Source organism: Anser brachyrhynchus (assembly GCF_964034855.1).
Source record: "Anser brachyrhynchus genome assembly, chromosome: 11".
Lineage (NCBI taxonomy): Eukaryota > Metazoa > Chordata > Aves > Anseriformes > Anatidae > Anser > Anser brachyrhynchus.
The window spans coordinates 4,658,579-4,677,147 of NC_137706.1; the positions used below are offsets into that span (position 1 = coordinate 4,658,579).

General features: G+C 34.3%; 1 protein-coding gene across 1 annotated transcript in view; it reads left to right on the forward strand.

Annotated features, from left to right (window-relative positions):
- MINDY2 (MINDY lysine 48 deubiquitinase 2) overlaps positions 1-18,569 on the forward strand; it is a 33,115-nt gene that overhangs the window by 5,149 nt on the left and 9,397 nt on the right. The window contains exons 2-8 of the mRNA XM_080608127.1: positions 3,378-3,435; positions 5,159-5,223; positions 7,502-7,660; positions 9,089-9,191; positions 10,327-10,469; positions 15,899-16,072; positions 17,409-17,582. Coding sequence (XP_080464253.1) covers positions 3,378-3,435; positions 5,159-5,223; positions 7,502-7,660; positions 9,089-9,191; positions 10,327-10,469; positions 15,899-16,072; positions 17,409-17,582 — 876 coding nt within the window. The remainder of the gene's footprint in view (positions 1-3,377; positions 3,436-5,158; positions 5,224-7,501; positions 7,661-9,088; positions 9,192-10,326; positions 10,470-15,898; positions 16,073-17,408; positions 17,583-18,569) is intronic.

The following is an 18,569-nucleotide window of genomic DNA, read 5'->3' on the forward strand; positions in this document are numbered from 1 at the left end:
GGCCAGAATTTGCACAGATTGCTCAGATGAACTTGCTCAGCTTCTAAGATGAGTTGCCAGTGAGTTTCTGATGAATACTCAGCAGAGGCCTTGGCAGCTTTCCTCTGCATCTGTGAGATGAGTTGAGCTTGCAGATCAATGGGCCTATACTTGTGCATTTTCCAGGACAGGAAGCCTATTCTAAGGGACTGAAGGAACCGTGTTTGAGAGGGGAGATGTGAGATTACCAGGCGATAACGCATACCATCAGGCTATGAGTTTACGAAGCTTTTCCTGCAAGGCGAGAGGTATGTGTTTGCAGGAGATACTCATCATCTCTTGCTGGCGCAGGTTGAAGTTACCCTTACCTCTTCCAGAACACTGAATTGAGAGAGTTGCATACTGTAAATAAGTATGTTTTGAGACTATGAATAATAGGCACTTAGAAATGTTTATGGTCCCTTTCTATATACATAGTATTTACAGAAGTGTTAGTTTCAGTGCAGAGCTATATTACTTATTTTTTTAGGCCCTTCTGAAGTGTTGGAGAATACAGTTGAAATTATCTCAAGTCAGTATTATTTCATTTTTCAGTTTGTAGTCTATTGCATAGAAACGGCATAGGTTTTGCCAAACAAACTGTTCAGTATGAAAATTTGTTTACCAACTGTTTTAACTGCAAAAATGTCTCAACTGTACCTAACATAGTTGGTTAAGAAAGATTTTTTTTTTCCCCACATTGGAGGACTGGAAGGAAGCTAGAATGAAAACTGGACAGGTTTGAGGGAGAGATTAGGGAGGAAGACAAAGAAACGGCAGTAAAAGGGTACCGGAACTGGGTGGGAGCTGAGGAAATGCATTTTTCCTAAAATGTGAAAGTAATGTAAAATCTAGCAACAAAGCATTGGCATGTATTTGTAAGTTTTCTGTCCCTCCAAAGAACTGTTGCGGACAACAGCTTTCACTACTACTGCTTACATTGTTTTCTTCTGTTGATTTATGTGGAGAATGGCTGTGGTTCTGTGTGATTTTTTTTTTTTTGTCTCCCCACTTAAGTTTTAAGGTATTTTTCTTTCCTTTTTCCTCTTTGTTGTGTTGTATTTCCTGTAGTTTAAGCGCTTGCAGTGAAGCCCTAAACAGTTAGGAAATGTCGTGTTTTCTGTGTATCAAGGCAGTTCTGTTCAGAAGTACTCATGACTGTTGGAACCCAATTAGCCCACTGTAAAGGTGTGATCGATGTCTCATGAAACATGCAATGCCTAAAATTATGCTCTAAACTAATCCATTATCTTTGTTTAGCATTTAATTAAGCAGTTCATTTTGGTATTTAACTTAAAACATCTGACTGGGAGATTCTGCAGATATGAGCAAAATTACTTTGATTCAGTTCTTCGGTTAAAAATTAAATAAATTCCTAACCACAACAGTTTGAGGGAAAATTGAGATTTATTAACCAATGACACAAATACATCCTTTAATCCATAGTCTGAAACAGTAATATATTTATGCAGTGTTTAAATATGGGCAAACCAAGTAATTACGCTTTATAACTGCTGTTTGTAATGTAGGCATGCTTCTAGATTCTCAAAATTGACACAGAGCAGAAATCCCCAAGTAATGCTGGCTGAGCTGATGTGTATGTTTAAAAAACAAACAAGCTATCTTCAGTCCTGAAGGAATCATAACATTAGTCCTGCTAATAGTTGAAGTGGCATGATAATTTTTCTTGATGTGATGTTGATACAGCTGTACTGTTTGTAATCCCAAAACCATTTTGGGTTTAGGTAGTTTAATTCATTCTGTTCCGTGCTGTTAGATATGCCTTAGGAGCAGTAGTGACCCAGCCTCAGCTCAGGCTGCATCAGGGCTGTGCACAGCTAATAGTTGCTCGGGTTTAAATGCTGCCAGCTCAGAACTGGATGTGCAAGAATCAGCTTTTTAAGCCTTCAGTCCTGTTGTCTATGTGGCAAATTACTTTGCATTTATGTGCACACTCAATACACTCAATAGGAATATTATGAACAGGATCAAAGATTCTGGAAACCTTTAGCATACATAGTGTTAGTTAAACTTAGAAAAGTACAGGGAAGAGGTTAAGGCATTTTCCAAGTTACAATCAGTCGCTGCTCGTTCAAAAGATGCTTTCAAAAATTCATGCGCTTATGAATGCGTGACTGATTTTTTTCTTCTTGTTTAATTCATGTACTTTTAAGGTGGTTTTTTTTTGTAAGTAGCAGAACTAATTAAACTTTCTTGCAAGCTTGTGCTCCACTAATTTCCTGCTTTACTAACAACTTATAGCCCCCTAGCCTTTAACTCCAATGCCTTCCATGTTCATACTTTTATTCTCATCCTTCCCCAGATCCCTGATAGTACTGTCAGCCTCTTTCTGGTGGAGAATGGTGATTAGTGTTGAGGAATTTGATTAATATGTATGTATGTGTGTATATACATCTCCTAATAGTCAAATACCAGACTTTCTTGACTTTCTCTAGTAAGATGTGGAAGAGAGGATGAGATGAAAAACTGATGAGAAAGTTTAAAAAACAAACAAAAAAACAGAAGACTCCTGTGTTACTCTTTGATACTGCCAGAAGCATGGTTTTGTGTGAGTCTGTGCTTGGGCTTTTATTGCAGGGAAATATGTAAATGGGAGTGAGCAACCAAAGCATTTATTTACCCAGGATGCTGGATGGAGATGACTATCTAAGAAGTTTTTGGTCCTGACAGCTGCCGGGGTGGTTAGTTGTAGTACATGATAGTGACAGGACTGGATCAGGGAGAATGGAAGCTTCACACTGAGTTGTATGTATTTGGTCTTTCTGTATGGCGTTAAACTGAACCCTTGAAACGTGAGCATGGGATGAGAGGCTGGGAGGTCATTTCCTCAAACCTGTGTGAGTCTTGTCTTCCCTGTCTCAGCAGCAGCTGCCCCCAGATTTTCTACAGCCTCATGTCTGTTCACTGGAACTTTTGAGTTAAGACCAGTTAAGAGATATAAAGAAGTAGAGTTGTTGTTTTTGTTTTGTTTTTAAACTAAGTATGGCTACATTTCTCAGACTGTTCTTCCTGCATGCTTGCAGCTGAGCTATGGTGAACAGTGTAAACTCCTGTGAAGTTGAGGGGGATGCTGGTGAAAGGTTTTGATGGGAGAAGGGAGCACTAGGACAGAGCTGCAAGTGAAAGAGAGTACTGTGTGCATGTAGTTTCTCTAAAAACTGAAGTGTGACCTTATCCTTCTCATAGCTTTTCTTTTGTAGAAGTCCTGCTAGGCTAATGGTCTTAAAAATTGGTGAGCCAAAGGTGATCAGAAGACTTCAGGCTAGAAATACCTTATTAATACTTCCTAATCTGCATTGTTCTGAAATTTTAAAGAGAATATACTTTTACTTTCACAGGTTAAGCTGCCACCAATGATGGAAATCATAACGGCTGAACAGCTGATGGAATACTTGGGTTAGTAATTACTCACAATAGATAGTTTTTGCTTACATGTTATACTTCTTAGTGAGTAGTAGGATAGGAGGACTGTGTTATTTACTAACTTTTTTTTATTCAGCTTTACTTGAATGCATATTTCAAGAAAATTACTCATGGTATTTAGTAACACATGTTTTTCCTCAACAGTTTTTAAGTCTTCTGTACTGTTTTCCTAAGTTGTTAGCCTAATGATGCAGTTTAGTATGCCAGTGTGTTGGTAGATTTAAACTTATTCATGTCTTTTAATGTTTTGTTACAGTCCACAGAATGGAACAAGTCAATTGTGCTTTTAATTGTCAGCAGTGACTATAATCCTTGACCCAATTAAGATAACATGAAAAATGAATTAAGTTGTCATGGTGACTGGGGTCTCATTTGTGGGCACTGTTCCATTACCAGATTCAGTCTTCGGCAAAACTGCAGCTGTTTCCATCTGACAAGTCTAACTTCAACAGCTCAGAGTGATCCAGATGTTACAAGTGCATTTGCCCTAGTTCTTAAGCTATACGCACCACAGTTCCTTGCCTTTGTAGCCTAACAAATGTAAAACATTTAAGCTTAATATACTAACTAGGTTTAGTATTCTGAAGCAGAAGAAAAACTTACTATATTTACTTTTTTCTGTTTGTAAAGAAAGCTTCTCAAAAGCCTGTTAATGAATATTCCAATAGCAGAAAAAGTAGTTAAGTAATTAACTTGGGGAAAAAAAAACAACACACCAACATCTTTTAAGAACTCTAATTTCCTGTGCCTAAACACTTTTTTCTAATTGTATTGATAGAAAAATGCTATCTGAACTCACTGCCTAATCACAGTTGGCTAAACATGTGCCTTGAAGTGTCTTCTGTCTTGAAGACATATTACCTTCTGGAATGATTTTATTAAATTGAATCTCAAAATCACTTTCTTAGATCGTTTAGATTCCTATTTAGTCAACAGGATTAGCAGTTGCCAAATTGTTCTCCTACAGCTTAAAAAGAACTAAAAAAAAGAAAAGCCCCTCAACCATATTGAACAATTTGAAGAGGTGATAAAATAAACCTATGATGATACTTTTATTAAATCTATAGAACTTCTTTGTGTAGAAACATAGTTTTTAGGAATGAAACAAGGGAATAAAAATGAAAAGTATAGAAATAAAATTGAAAATTCTGGGTGAAGCAGGTTATGGAGACTAAAATTTTTGGTCACCATTTTTGTGGTCACTAAAATTTTCGCGGATCTTGAACCCCTGTGTCTTGATTAACTGATTAATAACCTTTATGTTGCAAACACAGATGGAATACAGGCCTTTCAGAATTATTAGGGTATGGAAACATATTCCAAAATGTACATTATGTCAGTCAGGATGAGCAGTTGCAATTCTTAAATTGTATTATGCAATTACATGTTTTATTGTGAACAGTTTTGACTTTTTATGAATCAAGGCACAGAGGGAAGGTAAATAATTAAGAGGCTGGCATGATACTCTAAGTGATTATGGAATGCTGTTTTAGTAATGACATTTGAATTTCACTTCTCAATATATGACCTTAATATTTAAAATATATTTTTGTTTTACTTTGTACTTATAATTCAGGCTATAATACAATGGCATCTCATTTAATAGAAAGCTTAAATGGTTATATTTATGATCAGTTAGCTTCAGTCAGAAGTGTTCAAAGAAATGTTGAATAAACTATATTTTTGCTTTTTTTAGGAGATTATATTCTTGATGCAAAACCGAAAGAGATTTCTGAAATTCAGCGTCTAAATTATGAGCAGGTAAGAAGCTGCTCCTAAAATACAATTGCTTATGTAAGATACTAAAAGGTACTATTTTTTTTCCTCACTTAAGGTTTACTGATTTGTTAAGAACCAGAAGCATACTAACTGTTACTAGTAGTTTTCCTTTTTCTCTAGGCTTGATGTAGAGTATTATTTGTAAGTATTTCTTATTAGTGAAGAAAAAATTCTTATCTGTTAACACAAACTATTGCTTTTCTTCTTGCAATGAGTGTAACAAAAGAATATTTTCATATTGAGGAAGAATAACATGGAAGTACACATGGAAGCGTGAAACAGGGTGGTTGCTCTTTGAAGTCTTCTATTTTGCATTCTTCAGCATGCTCCATTCTGTGGTCTCTGCTAGTCTTTCACTGATGATACAGATGAAACGAGATCTGTTTTTAAGTGTTGATGGACAAAAAGAGGTTGATTCCATATTATACAAGGCAATATTATTTGCACTGACCACTGTTTTATCACAGAAGTCTTTCTACATTAAAATAAAATGTTATTCTTTTCCAAAAATATTGATGTATATATGTATCTTGGAGCAAATGTTTCAAGCTCTGTGATCACAGCTGTTTCTTTTTGATTACTTGTGGGGGGAAAAAAGTGATTTGAATTTAAGTATTTCAAGCTAGTTCTCTTTATTGTTATGTCATCTTTTCTTGCTAATGTTCAGTGTTGAAAACCAAAGTATCTTGGGATGATTTAAATTAGAATGAAGATTGAATGGATTCTTTTAAGAATCTTCCAAAATACGCCTTGTGTCAAGTTACATGAATTATCCTTGTGATAACTGAAATAGCTATATTTCTTTTTCCCCACAAAATGATATGCTGTTAAAGATTATAGCAGTAATCAAGTTACAGGAGGTTGAAGAAAATTATATACCTGGTAAAACTACAACCTCTGTGGCTTTCCTGTGCTAAATATATGTATTTACTAAGTAAATGTCACAAATCTTTTTGGTAGATGTTTAACTGTACAATTTTAAAGAAATCTCCCATTCTAGGAGTATTCTACATTCCATTCAAACATACCTGTAGATGCACTTGTGATACTACATGAGAGGGAAAAAGAAATTAGGTAACTGAGTCTTATAAAATTATTACATTTCAGAAGCATTGCAACTAAGTCTTGGTGTTACTCGTAGTTTTGTGTTTATCATGTCACACAGTTAATACTCTGCCTAAAACAATAATTTTCTTCTTACAACATTGAAGAAATTTGTATATTCTTTAGAATATCAAGTTACAAGATGCATGGAGTGACTTCTTAAAAATACTAAGATCTGCCTTATGTTCTAATATACAAGCCTGTATTGGCATCCTGCCCTATTAATTATCAATCTGTTAATTTGTCTTTTAATGTGCTGCCGAAAAAAATGTTCAAATCAATGTATTGATTAAGTTACTGTTTAATGAAGCCAGTTATTTGGAATTCAACAAATTGCTTCTGAAGTGATGAAATGTCATCTCTACATACCCCACTTACACCTTGTTAGCCTATCTAGCTCTTTATTAGTTTTCTCGTTATTCATCCAATATATAGTCATTTATTTACATTTTTGTCTTCCCTTATTGAGCCCATTAGTTGTTGTTTTGCCATTAACTGTCTTATTAAAAGAAGACAGAGGCAACTGTCTTTCACAAACAGTGGGCTTAGTCTGTGAATCTTGTCTCTGTTTCATTTCTGATCTGTATTTCTCTATTTTTGTTGTGCCTTTTTAACCATTGTTGCAATCCTGAATTCCTCTTAAGCAACAAATGTTGCAAAACCAAACAAACAATAAACTCTGTTTCCCTGAATCTCTTGCAAACACTGAAGTACTTTCTGAAGATATTATTTGCGGATTCTTCTCACTTGGTAGAAAATACCGCAGCCTTCTAAGCTATGTCTTTTTTTTTTGTCCTTGTGGCAAGTGTGGCTTAGCGAGTGTGAACTTCATCATTTAGACACCAAAATTAGTGTTTTAGTCTGTGACCAGAGAGACACTATATACCGTGATGATACAAACAGCAACACTGCTTCCTTCCAAATAAGCATTTTATATACAAATGCAATTGGGTAAACTTACATTTAAGTGTGCACTTGCCAGTGGCATGAATAATGTGAATGTGTTGAAGCAGTTTTCTAGCTAATTTCTCCTTTTCTGTTTTTTTTTAAAGAAATATTGAGTTGATGAGCACTATGTGATGAAAGATTACAAGGGTAATTACCAAGTGTACAAAGCTCTAGTTGGTCATCTGTTTCCTTTTCTTTCTGTTGTCAGAATATGAGTGATGCAATGGCAATTCTACATAAGTTACAGACAGGTCTGGATGTCAATGTGAAATTTACAGGTGTACGAGTATTTGAATACACACCTGAATGCATAGTGTTTGATCTTCTTGATATCCCTTTGTACCATGGATGGTTAGTGGATCCCCAGGTAACCTTTTTTTTTTTTCTTCTTCCATATAACTCCAAGAGAAAATAAGTTACCCAAATTTTATTGGGGGTAGGAGAGATGTTTCAGAATTTTAACTGCAGTCAATAATAATGAATATGGTAATGGATGTTCTTAAATCTAGTATAAAAAAAAAAAGTATTTAAAAAAGTATTTTCCTTAGAGGAGTGAATCTAGACTATTTGTTTTTTACTACAGTAACTTTGCAGAGGGTAGGTATTTTTTGAAGCTAACATTCCAAACCCACTACACTGAAATCACAACAGTGTAAATGAGAGTTTTTGTTCTGAGGGACATAGGGAATTGCCAGATACAATGTACCAGTTACTGTTTTTGAAAGCTCAAGAGAGAACACTTGGAAGGAATGTGAGGTTACTTTCCTCTCCTGTTTATGTCTGATTTACATCTATCAGTACCAGCTTTTGAGAACTGAGGACTTTAGAACCAATTAAGGAGAACCGCATCTTTCAGAAATGTTAAACTTTTTTTTTAAAATTGTTCATGATATTCAGGTGTTATTTCAATAAACAGTAAAAATGATACTGTTTACTTAGGGTGAAACTGAGGAGTTTGTCTGGAATAATCTGCCTCTGAGATTTTTATTATTTTTCCTCACGCCTTGTTCATGAAAGCTACTATTCTCTTATTCCTCTTTCTTTATTGGAAAGTACTTTGTCCAAATTTAGTGTAATGGTGCCAATCAAGAAGAGATTGTTATAGGCAAATGGACTCTGTTCAAAGATGCATGATTGTGGTGTGACCTACATGGCTTATACCTTAGCAGATCACAATTTATAACTGTAGTTCTAAAACGCAGTGTATCAACAATGTCTTTTAATGATGCTTTATGTTAAGATCCACTGGGATTCCTAAATGATGGCTGTTCTTTTTGCAAAGATTATAAACTCACTGAAATTATAGTTATTTACATCTTTGTGTGGCTATTCATGAGGTGAAATCCTATAAAATCTGATTTCTAGAAGTACCCGTTTTTCTAATGAAGTATAATGCTTACAAATAAAACAATATTGATGTGTATAACATATATTCAAGATGATAGCATTTACCTGAATCCTAGGGGGTTCTGTAACTTGAGCTGTAAACACCATAATGGAGAAGTAACTGGAAGGGAGAATGTCTCTTCTACAAACTGCATCCCATACTCTCTTCCCTCCAGGTTAGCAACAGCTTTTGATGTTAAGTTTTATCTTTAGGGGTCCAAAATGGGATGTGAGACTGCAAGATGTTTAACAGTCTGGTGTAAAGCTTTTTGACCTACTATTCTTAGGGGGATAACATTCTCTATTTGTTGAAACTTTAAAAAAAATAATCTTATGAATAATTAGTCTAAGCTTACAATTTTGTTCTGTTCTTCACAAAGATAAGTTCTCCTGTTCCCTCCTGCTCCAGGTTGCTGATATAGTAAAAGCAGTTGGTAACTGCAGTTACAATCAGCTAGTGGAGAAGATAATTTCTTGTAAACAGTCTGACAACAGTGAACTGGTTAGTGAAGGTGGGTAACTTTTTTCTGTTCTTTATCTAATTATCTGCCCTACTGAATCTTAACTTCTTACTTTGAATGTAGGTCATAGTATGTAGCAATATAGGTGTGGTGAGCTGCATGTTATCTACTTCCCCTGGGCAGACAAACAGCACTGTGCTCATCTTAACTTTTCTGATGCAGTTTCTAAAACAAGGATCAACCTTGTTCTCTCGGTATATGAAATGTGCCTTTTAAAAAGATGGATATAACTTTCTTTTATAAAAACGTAATACAGGCAACATTCAGATTTCAACTTGGCTACATATCATCTCCTATAATTATTATATAATTATATACTACATGATGACAAGCAAAAACTCAGTGATACCAGAAGTGGATACGGCATTTCTAAACAGGAGAGGGTTATTTACAATGCACAGGTTTATTAATCTTTCTATTCATTTTCTTCTCTCTGAATGTGTTCCCTTAGATTTGTCGTAGTAAGGGGGCACCTTCGTAGGGAGGAAATTGGGGGGAGGGGGAATAATTTAATTGTTGCATTCAAATTTACACATAGGTAAGTTGATTGCAGGTTTTTACAAGTCAAAGGAGAGGATCTCCCCTTTTATTGTTACTCTATAGTTCAAGGATGTATGTCTTAGTTTTTGGAAGAATTCTTAGGGTTTTATTTGCTTGGCATATTATCCTAATGATATCTCTTGTATTATTTTTTGTTTGGCCCACTTTTACGGGGGTTAGTTACTGAGCAGTGAATGCAGTCTCAGTATTCAGAACCACCTGCTTATCCAGTGCAGAGAGTTAGCAGTCTTGCAGTAGTGTGGTGAGGACAAAACACAGCCCCTTTTTTTTCCTGTATTTCTTGGCATTAGACCAACTGTATATAATGAACAGTGTCCACATTCCACTACCAGCATTATAACTCTGGGTCTCTAGGTTAAGCTTAGGTTAAACTTGCTTTTAACTCAACCTTAGCAAGACAAAACAGATAAAAATGAATTTGTAGGGTTTTCACTTTCTTTTTTTCTGTGTCATCACAGCAAATATTTTTGCTTACTTGACATAAAGCGGGTTAGAGAAGATTACCAAGTATTTATATGTTTAGAAGTATGTAACAGACCCATAACAGTATGTATTGCTTTTGTAGGATTTGTAGCTGAGCAATTTCTAAATAACACAGCTACACAGTTGACATACCATGGGCTGTGTGAATTGACTTCAGCTGTCCAGGAAGGAGAGCTCTGTGTGTTCTTCAGGAATAACCATTTTAGCACTATGACCAAATACAAGGTATATTCAATGTTTTCGTTGTTTTTAATTTTGTGAGTTTTGTTTGCATTTCAGAGGAAATCTTGGTTTTCCCTGTCTTGAAAAAGAAATAAATTCCAGTTTGTTCTTGTTAAGTAAGGATGGGCTGTGATGAATATAAGGTCTATCGTGAATGCTACTTGCAATGTATTGATTGCTGTCTTAGATACGAGGATCCATTATCACTTTAAATCTTACTGTAACTTTTCCCTTTATGTTCAGTTTGTTTCTTGTATTAACTCTTTTTGTGGTTATGTGTAATGATGTAATTTTTCTTATGTGGTTTAAATTTACGTGAGTATGTAATCGGCAAGGGTCAGGTTAATAGATTCGTTTAATTTTTTGTTCCTGAGGATATGGAATTTTTCTCTTATTTGGACCAGGAGGTGAGTAGCTCCATACATGTATCCTGGTGTTCAGAATACCGAATATCTGGGGAAGTTGAGATGAGCCATAATATTGGTTCCCTTTGTTAGGGAAGTGATTGAGTCTGAAGATGAGGAGACAAAATGGTGAGAACTGTGGAAGGAGTACTGCAGAATGCTAAAAGCAGGTGACAATTTGAATGTTTCTGACACTCCTTTTTCCATGGACTGTAAAATCTGGCTTAGGCAAGTTTATAATCGCTTATGGAACATCTTTGTTTTTAACACAACTTTGCCTCTAAGGTGATTGTGTATTTCTACATATCTGAGTGTTAGGCAGAACAGGTTGCAATAAAACTGCCTCCTAAGATTTAATCATTCCCTTCTTTTCAGTGATAAAATCATGTATTTTGAAATAGATTTTTCATAGGATTACCATATAAAATCATACATGTAGTTAGATATTTCTCTCAAATGTAAATATAATGAGTTCTTACATTTGTATACAACTATTGAAATTATATGTTGGTTTGTTTTTTTTAAAATAAGACAAATTCCATGGACATCTAATAATCCTAACAAATGGGGGGGGAAAAAGTATGTGCAGCATACAAAAATGCAGGGATTACTTTTTTTTAAACCATCTATTATTTGGTGACCTCATATGTGAAGGAAACTCTTCCATTTGGCAGTACTAGTCCTTTTTCCCCCCCAGGTGTTAAACTTGACTGTCATATGCTTATCTTTGGTATTTATAACTGAATAACTGCTCATAAACTGACCTAAAGATCTGACTCATGCTATTAAAGAGTGGATTAACTCTTCAAGGAAGTAACACAGCTGTCTTCTAATAACTTCTTAGAGCCATGCCTATAATTTGTTTTAAGTCAATGATGTTCTTGAAGCAATAAAAGTGGTAAAAGTATCTTTCTCTTCCCTTCCTTCCCCCTAACCAATTAAAAAATAAATTAAATATATATGTGTATATTTGTTTTGGGGCAAAACTATAGTTATGTTCCATGATGAAGAAGCTCATTTATGCTACAATTTTTAGAGTTACTGTTTTGCTTCTCTTTATTTTCCTATATCTGCCTTTTGGAATAATTGGTAGTAGTTCATCATGTGAGGCCATACAGGAAACTTTTTTTAATTTAGAGTATATTCCAGATAAAATACTTGTAAATCCTGGACTCAGATTTTTAAATGCTTCACTTTTGTACTGTAACTTTAAAATATAAAATATTCTTTGTATTAAATATGTTCAATGAATATCATGGTATATTTTACTTCTTCGAAGTTGCTATTGTTTTGTAACCCAATCTTCTCCATTTTGAGAAGTTTTAGACCTCTGATATGAGAAGTTTTGGAATATGGGTCAGAAATGTTTCCTCATCATTATGACCTCACTTGCAATTAGTGTTTAGTTTCCATGTTATCTACAGACTTCTAGTTTTTGGGGTTGTCATTTTCAAATGGTTGTTCAACTTTCCAATGATATCTGGTGTGTTGTATGTTACAGGATATAAGATATCAAGAAACTGTCTTAATAAAGACAAATTCTTCATTAATTTATTTTAAAAAGTTAACAGTAACCTTTCCATCTATTTCCTAGTTATTTGCAGTAGCTGTATGACTAACTATATTCTTGATTATCAAGGAAATCAGAAAGGGATTTGACTTGGGCTTTTAGCCAAGATTAGCTATCCGAAATCTTTGTACTCCAGGATACTCATGAGTGCTAAATGCATTGTTGTCAGAGTTGAGATTTCTCAACTGCTTTACTCTTTTATTAGATTTAATGCTGGCTCTGTAGATTTTTAATGGGTTTGCTTTTATTTCAGAGTTCTAGCAGTAGTCAGCAGTAGCTGTGTTATGGAGAAATGCCCATCAATTATGAGAACTGAAGATGCAACATATGTCAAAAAAGCTGAAGACATAAAACTTTAGGGTAGGAACAAATAGGCTTTCTTCTGCTCTGTACTGGTGCCACATAACAATTATATGATTGTGATTGAGCAATTATTATTTGTGGTGCTGGGTTGAGCAATTTTTTTTAAGTTGCACATTAGTTTTTTCCACATCCTATCTGGTGAGATTGTTTTAGAGGTAATTAATGTTTTCTGTCTTTAAATTTATTATAATATGCATTTAGCTATAACTGCTCAATAAGGTATTATCTTGCAGATATTTTAATACAGGGATGTTGTATTGCAGATATTTTAATTGGGGAGTTGTAGACTCTGGTAACATCCTTTCTGCATATAATCAGAGCTTCCTAGTTCTTACATGTTTAGTTCAAAGAATTTGCAATATTTGTCATTATTTTACACATTATCAATTTAAAAACAGATTTACCAGCACTGCCAATACTTTACCCAATTATATACTGAGTTTAGAGGAGTATTGCACTGTCAGATTGAAGGATGTCTACCTTGCTGTTGGATTACTTACTTTAAAGGGCTATGTTACTGAAATGAGTTATGTGAAAACATGGAGAAACAGCCCAGTACCCTAAATTCCAAAATTTTTGCATGTATAGTAAAAGAATTTGTTCCATATAAGGAAGGGAAGTGGAGTGACTCCTTGCAAACTTTTTTATTTTTTTTGCATTATTACTAACTTAACAGTAACAACATAGGTTTGAAATTCTCTTTTTTTTAATATTAAGTGCTTCTTGAAACATCAGAAATGTAATGTTTATATGTTCATAATAACAATTTTGAATACCTGCCATAGATTAGTAAAGTATGAGTGTCGTTTCATACTGTAAAACAATTTATTAACTCTAAAAATTTATTAACACTGGTAGCTGACCTGTAAAAGGTAATTCTATGCTAGTTATAGGGATGAAGATAATACTTTGGGCTTTGACATGCACAATAGGTGAGAAGTTGTTTGTATGGGAATGCTTTTTGAAATATTTGTTATTTTATAAAGAATGTTTGGCTTATGAACAAGAGAATAAGTGAAAGGAAGAAAACTTTTTAATTTGGTCTGCTGCTTTATTAAAATATTTGTTATTTTGAAATATTCCTGTTCAATGCAACATACAGACACCTCTAAAATGTTAATCTTCAGGCAGGTAATGTGATTTTTTTACTTGGCTTTTTTTCCTCACTCAAGGAGTGTCAAATGGAAAGGGTGCATTTAATAGTTTTTCAATTTTAGATGCATCATTCACTTAAATGATGGAAGTTGAGTAATAAAGTAGCAATAATAGAATGGTGGCAGTGCATTCTTTCAGAAATTAATATAAAAAGTTTTGAAGAAATCTTCCTCTGAAGACTTCCGTTTCCTATTTTTAAAGCTACTGAGGTGATATTACAATGTAACTGAAGATTCACAGATTGCATTTCAGAATAGAGCATCAGTTCATTTATCCACTTTAGGTTATTTAATATAGTCTTGGATAATTAATCCTTCACTATTACTCTTTGAAGAGTTGAATGATAACTGCATGATACAATATGAAGTTGTCATTTCTAATTTGGAAAAGTTCAAGTACTATTTTGATATAAAATTGTGGCATTTTAAAAAAATCCATAATTTCATATAAGATAAAAGCAAATATGGCAAAGTATAGAAGGTGTTAATGGTAGTTCAGTTATAACAACAAAAGGGAATAAGTATCTGATTTATCCATTTGCCCAAGTACTCATTTAGTCTTTTTCCTGTCTCTTTAATTGGATATTAATAGTCTTGGCTCTTGTGATTATACAGTAATCATTTTCAGCAGTTAAAGGCTGTTGTTTTCTTTTTGCCTTTACTTTTCATAGCTACTAAATATGTCAAATGATAATTCCCTAGATCAAGGAAAAACAGGACTGTAAAGAGGGGATCAGTTTAAGAATGTCTTAGTTCAGTTGGAAAGTTTTTCCCACTGATGTGACTGTGATACAACCTGGCAGTTTTCTTCCTGAAAAGTGACAAGGGATTTGATTTTTTGAGTATGCATATTGCAATGATGCTCTCTAGGTTTATAAATAAATGTGGGATTTCTGTTTTGATACTCCACATGGGCTTTTGTTCAACTAGAAAATATATTTCGTAGCAAAACCTGCATTTTTTCCTTGGGGAAAAAGATGTCTGAGTTTGCCATAGTTAAAGCAAAATTGTTCTACAGAACAACCCAGTTAGTTCTTCCAGTTTGCACAAAAAAACTTCTGAAATACTAATAGATGCAGGCTGCAGGTGATACTACTTTTTACAAGGCCTCCTTTTCCTGTGTTAATTTCATGAGGAGATGAAGTGATTAAAAATAATGCTTTTAAACTACTTGTTCTGAGGCTAATTACCAAGTTTCCAGTGGTTTAGAAAACTGAAGAGAAAAGTCACACACTTGTCCAAGAGCTTCACATATGAAAGACAAACATTTTAAGCCTCATCCTTTAAGGACTTTAAGGTGTAAATGTTCTCTTGGACTTCTGGATCTGAACCTTTGAATTTTATGAAAGTATTTTATGTTGATGTGAATGTGTGTTATTATTTTGAGATTGATCTAATCTATCTGAATGTTTTGACTTCTAGAGATTTTATTATTATTTAAATTGACACCATTTGATTCAGAGTAAAACAGTGTTTACACAGAACAAAAACTGTGCACTTACCATGAAAGGGGCTAAATATTTAAAAGTTTTTTAACAAGCTATATATATCTATATCTATCTATCTATCTATATATATTGCCTTTAACTATGCCAAACTCAGACATCTTTTTTCCCGGGAAAGTACTTCAGGTTTGTTTCCAAGGAGTTATCAAGGTGTTATGTTCATTTCTTTATATTAAATTTTATTTAATATTCACTTTTGTATAATGAAAAAATAAGATGTACAGAAATTAAATGTAGTTAATTTAACAATGAATACTAATATCTGGTCTTCTAATGCTATATGTGGATTCATTTAAATTTAAAACTCACCAAAAAATCTAAATGAATGTTTTACTGGAATGCAACAGTTGCTAGGGGGTCATTTATCATAACTGTATATCAGACTGTGAAAAAGCATTTTCATAATTTTACAGGTTTTCTTTATTCTTCTGCATAGGGTCAACTTTACCTGCTGGTGACAGACCAGGGTTTTCTTACAGAAGAGAAAGTTGTTTGGGAAAGCTTACACAATGTGGATGGTGATGGAAATTTCTGTGATTCTGAATTCCACCTACGGCCTCCATCAGACCCTGAAACTGTCTACAGAGGGCAGCAGGATCAAATAGATCAAGTACTGGATTTCTGCCTCTCTATTGTATTTTTGTGTTCGCTGGTGATTATATGTAGTAAATACTGTTTATTTTTAGTCATATGTATATACAGATGTGTACTCATAAAAAATGACTAGAAAAAAATCTTCAGATACCTACATTGAGGTTTTCAAAAGTGCTCCTTTGAAATACTATCCCAACTTTAAGGGAGGAGAAGACTAAGACCAATTCTGAATAGTTTGAAAGGTCTGATTTTAATCTCTGAGAATCCCTGTCTCCAAAGAATTTACTCAGGTGAAATGTCACATCTGCTTTGTATATGGAAACAAGAACAGTACTGTGAAACTTCTCCTCATTTTATAGATTCATTTCAGCACGTTGATTGTCATAATGGAATTTTGTGTTCAGATGCCAACTTTTCTGACTGTAAGACAAGGGCCATAGTAGAATGCACGTGATGGTGGTAATGTTATTCCTAACTATAAGTAATAGTTTCTGGAATTCCAATTGGAGACAAGAACTATTTGTATTAATGCATAAGCATGTAGGAAGACCACTTGGAAATTCTGCTTGTTTAGAATGTAAGATTTATCTTTATAATCACTGTTATTTTTTTAATACTTTAAAATATATATATGAATAAGCAGATGCTTTAAATATATATATGAATAAGCAGATGCTTTAAAACAACAACAACAAAAAAAACAACCAACACCTCAAGCACTGTACATCTCTTTCAGTAGAATAAATAAAGTGGTAGAGGTAACAGAGCCAGTAAAATCTTGAGTTGCCACTGCTGTCTGTCTGTTTGGATATATCCCAAACTATCTTGATTATTTTCTCCTTGGTTTAGGAGTCAGTGTTCCTCACTGATTATCACCGATTATATACCTCATTGGTATCAACACAGCTCAGTGCAGTGGGAAAAGATGCTCTAATGAGCATAAATCCCATTTTTACTTAGAAATAGCAAATAACAATGAGACAGCATCAAAATTGTTACTTCTACCTTAAATGGGTATGAGCTGGGCACTATCTTTCTTTTGCTGCTGTCCAAGTAAGGGAATTTAAAACGGAAAGCCATTTTTTTAACTAGCTTTTGTGTTTTATATGCTGTGACATAGCTACAGTGAAGGGAAAAAGGCCAAAGTAGAGTTTTTGGCCTTTCTGTGGCTCAGGTTATGAACAGGTTCTGAAACAGAATTTCTGCTTGCTTCTTTGAGGTAGATGGATTTGAAGATGGAGGCTAGGGGAAAAGGGATGATACTGTGTAGCTGCCCTTGCTGAAAAATGTACTTGTTATGACTTGGCTCTTTTCTTTGTGAAAGAGCATTAATAAGCAAGTTTACTCTTTAGGATTATCTGATGGCTTTGTCTCTACAACAAGAGCAGCAAAATCAAGAAATTAACTGGGAACAGATACCGGAAGGAATTAGCGATCTAGAGCTAGCAAAGAAGCTTCAGGAAGAGGAGGACAGGCGAGCTTCTCAGTACTATCAAGAACAAGAACAAGCAGCTGCTCAGGTCCAGGTAAGAAAACATTACAGAAGATGATCACCAGTTTTAGTGAGTATTAACTTAATACTTAACACACACATCTACGTTTGTAAATGTTTCAGACAGTTAAGACTGATGCTGTTTACATTATAAACAGCAAGTAACAAGATGAATATAGGAATCTTAACAAATAGCGCTACAACTTTTGCAGTATGCATGCAGATATGACAGTTGCTGGCACTTAAATACTTCAAAGCATGTCTAACCTAAATCAAAGTTTCATTTATACTGTGTAAGTTGGAGTGATGGGATGAGTTACTACTTAAGATTGCAAAGATTGCATTAAAAATATTTTACATTAATTGCAAAATAGCATTCAAATAGGAGCTTTTCAACAGTAGTCAAAATTGTCTTTGTTTTGTGTTGTGGAAGTTTGTGGTTTTACCTTTCTACATGTTTCAGTCATGATACTTTGTGAATCTATTTTGTCCTGTTCATCCTGAAATTAACAGCTACTGCTGGTATGCCTTCTCTGCTCCCCCTTAAAAAGCAGTTGTGATCAGAATGCGTGGAAAATATGATTCATGCACATGTATATAAGAAGTTGCCATATAACTGATTTTTGTATGCCAGAGGCAATATTTAAGTTGTCCCGGATTCAGGGGGTTCTTTCCTGCTGGAGACTTTCAAAACACACACACGCTCCACATATTTGTAAATAAAAGCAATCTGTGTGAAGGCAAAGTCTTTGGATTGCCTGTGTCAGTTCAGAACCCTTAATGGACACAGTTGTTAAAAGTGAAACAAGAAATTTCGATGGTTCCAAATTCTGTTATTTCTGCTGCTTATTGCTTACATACAATCATCGGTAACTACTTCTAAGACAAAGACGTGAACAGAGTGAAAGGGGATTTAATTTCTCCTGGTTGCAAAAAGTTGTTAAGCAGGTTCCTCAGTTCTTTCCAAGACTTAACAGCATCCTCTTTTGCAGCTATGAATGAATAGTAGCCAGAATAGATG